The sequence below is a fragment of the Octopus bimaculoides genome, chromosome 4 (assembly GCF_001194135.2).
Source record: "Octopus bimaculoides isolate UCB-OBI-ISO-001 chromosome 4, ASM119413v2, whole genome shotgun sequence".
Lineage (NCBI taxonomy): Eukaryota > Metazoa > Mollusca > Cephalopoda > Octopoda > Octopodidae > Octopus > Octopus bimaculoides.
In genome coordinates this window covers 128478089-128481534 of record NC_068984.1, presented here as the reverse complement: position 1 = coordinate 128481534, position 3446 = coordinate 128478089, and the positions used below count along the sequence as shown (strand labels likewise).

Below are 3446 nucleotides of genomic sequence, written 5' to 3'. Positions count from 1 at the left end.
CATCCCAGAATCATTAGAATTTTTTTTTTTTCATTGAATGAATTACGGTGACCCCTTTATATGCCACAAAAAAACTTCTTTTGGTCCGGAAAACGGGAAATTTACCCTTATTTTATCGATCCTGAGAGGGATGAAAAGCAAAGTCAACCTTAGCGGAAATTGTAAAATGAATATATATATATATATATATTTTGTAATTTTATTAACTATTTTGTAAGCTTTATTTATACAAGTAAACCAAATAAATATATAATTATATAAAAGTTCTATAATTATTTGGTTTATCTGTATAAATAAAATGAATAATGTTGGTTTCAATTTTGGCACCAGGTCAGCGATTTTGGGGGGAGGAATTAGTTGATTACATCGTCCCCAGTGTTCAGCTGGTGCTTATTTTATCAAGCTCAGAAGGATGAAACGCGAAGTCAACCACAGCGGAATTTGAACTCAGAACTTAAGGGCAAACAAAATGCAACAAAGCATTTTACCTGGCGTGCTAACAATTCTACCAGCGCACCGCCTTCAAATGAATAATATTAAGAACTTTTATGAATTATAGAAATATTGAAAAACCAACATTATTTTAAGACACAACAGATATATTTCAATATGGTATGATTTACTGAAAAATAAAAAGATAAATAGCAGAATGGACATAGAAAATTTAAAAGAAAGGATAATCTGGCAGAATCGTTAGAACGGTGAATAAAATGCCTTGCAGTATTCTGACTCTTGATATCATGAGTTCAAATCCCATGAAAGCCAACATTGTCTTTTCAACCCTCTAGGGTCAATAAAATACAGCACTATTCAAGTACTGAAGTTGATAGTATCAACTAAACCCTTCCTCAAAAAGATTGCTGGCCTTGTGCCTAAACTAGACACAACTATTATAGGCCTACTGGTTCACTGTTGTCCTGGGACTAAACAGTCCTAATAACTAACAACAATCTCATCACAGCTGCCAAAGTATCTTCTGCAGGGTCACTGTATCTGTTAGAAATGGAGATAAATCTTCACCTGGAGTTTTGTATGCATGAAATTTAGATTTTAGGTAAAGATGTTCACTTCCCAACCATGTAGCTGGGTTCAGTCCTACTGTGTGGCACCTTGGGCTAGGGTCTTATACTATAGCCCCAGATATATCAAAGCCTTATGAGTGGATTTGGTAGACAGAAACTAAAAGAAGTCCAATGTGTGGGTATAGGTATGTAAGCATTCATACATACAAATAGATATATGTATATTTGTCAACAGAGTTGGTATATTATAGTTTCTGTCTACCAAATCTACTGATAAGGGTTTGATATATCTGAGGCTATCATAGAAGACACCAGCCCAAGGCACCACGTAGTAAGGCTGATCCCAACTACATGGTTGGGGAGTGAACATGCATGCATCAAAGAATACAGTAGTATAGATCCATCACTTCAATACACCCATTCTGTTGACAAATATATCAGGTCATCCCATAAGTTCTGTCCGAATTTTGAATAAAGAAAACAAGTGATCAAATGTTATATTTAATTGATATTTAATCATCAATGTACTTTCCCTGATTATCTATGACTTCCTTCCATCTATTTTCAAGCTTTTTAATCCCACCAATGTAAAACTATTTTGGTTTCAAAGCGAAGAACTCTAAAATGTCAGTTTCGACCTCTTCCTGACTTGTGAAATTTATGTCCCCCAAATGATTCTGTAAACTACGAAACAAATGGTAGTCTGAAGGAGCAAGGTCAGGAGAATAAGGTAGATGAGGAATTTTTTCCCAACCAAGCTCTTCAATCTCCTGTGATGTGATCTTTGCAGTGTGGGGTCATGCATTGTCCTGATGAAACATCACTCCTTTTCGATTCTCTAAAGTGGGTCTTTTTTTCTTCAAAGCTTTGTTCAAATGCTCTAATTGCTGACAGTAGACTTGAGCATTGATTGTTGCATTAGGTGGTAACAATTCAAAGTTAATTATTCTTTGAAATCCCACCAGATAGAGAGAACCTTTTTCCCATGAAATTCCCTTCTCGATTGTGGTTGAGCTTTTTCCATTTTATCAAGCCACTGTTTATGACATTTAACATTTCGATAGAAGATCCATTTTTCGTCACCAGTCACAAGTCTATCCAAAAAGGGTGAAATGAGTTCACGAGAATGGAGAGAAGAGCAGATATCAACCCGGGATTTGCAGTTGCTTTCGAACAATTCATGGGGCACCCATTTTCCAAGTTGTTGAAGATGACAATGAACAGTTGTATGATTTGAACTAAGCTTTATTGCCAATTCTTCGACTGATAATGCAGGATTTTCTTCAAGTAATGCCTCAAGGAGCTTGTCATCAAACTCAACTGGACGTCCTGTTCGATCTTCCTTTTCAAGGCTGAAATCTCCCCTTCTGAATTTTGCAAACTATCTTCTGCAAGTTCTTTCATTCAAGCATTCTTTCCAATAAACTGAGTGTGTGTTTCGAGTCACTTCGGCTGCAGAGTTTCCTTTTTTGTACTCATAAAGCATTATGTGCCTCGAATGCTCTTTGGATATTTCCATGTTAGAAAGGGTTTTAATCAAAGAAATTTTAATTCTATTCTGTAAAATAATATTTAATTAGTTTAAATGTACACAAATGCATAAAAATAATTTTTAATTCCATTAGACATTCTAAAATACTATTAAATTTCATTCTATTTAAAAAAAAGTAAAATCGGACAGAACTTATGGCATGACCTGATACAAGTACCTATTTTATCTGATTTATAGATTCATAGATGACTATGTGGATATGTATGTGTGTGCATGTTTTTCTTTGTGCTTCCATGTCTTGACATTACATATTAGTTGTAAACGAGTGTCACCATCATACAAGCAGTATCTGCTATATTTCTAACATCTTTATACTCAACTAGAACAGAATTTACAAAACATCGGTATCTAGCTTTTACAGAACGTAGAGCTCTGTTAAATCTTTACAACTAATTTCTACTGTGAAATAATCAATACAAATATTTATTTTCCTTGTAGTCAACTACAAACTGATGATTTCAATCATGATTTCATTTTGTAAACATTTATCTTGTTGTTTAGATTGTGAAAACACAGATATACCAATTGAACGAAGTGGACACCGAATTATTGTTACAGCCAACCACATATTTGTTATTGGTGGATTTAACCCAACCTACTCAGACTTGTTTAATGAGGTAAAATAGAAGCAAGTAAAATGATTTATCATTGTTTTATATGGTTTAATTTAATAAAGGAGTGTAGGTGTGATTGTGTGTTTAAGAAGATTGCTTCCCAACCACATTACTTTTGGTTTGTTCCCACTGCTTCTATTATAGCTCAGAGCTGATCAAAGCCTTCTGAGTGGATTTGGTTGCTGAAAACTGAAAGAAGCCCATTGTGTGTGTATACATATATATATATATATATATATATATATATATATATATATA

At 34.1% G+C, this 3446-nt stretch overlaps 1 protein-coding gene across 4 annotated transcripts in view; it reads left to right on the top strand.

Annotated features, from left to right (window-relative positions):
* The window catches only part of LOC106878603 (kelch domain-containing protein 10), a 19035-nt gene that overhangs the window by 3237 nt on the left and 12352 nt on the right, over positions 1-3446 (top strand). For all 4 annotated transcript variants that reach the window (XM_014927869.2, XM_014927870.2, XM_052967481.1 and 1 more), the window contains one exon: positions 3076-3191. In XM_014927869.2, coding sequence (XP_014783355.1) covers positions 3076-3191 — 116 coding nt within the window. The remainder of the gene's footprint in view (positions 1-3075; positions 3192-3446) is intronic.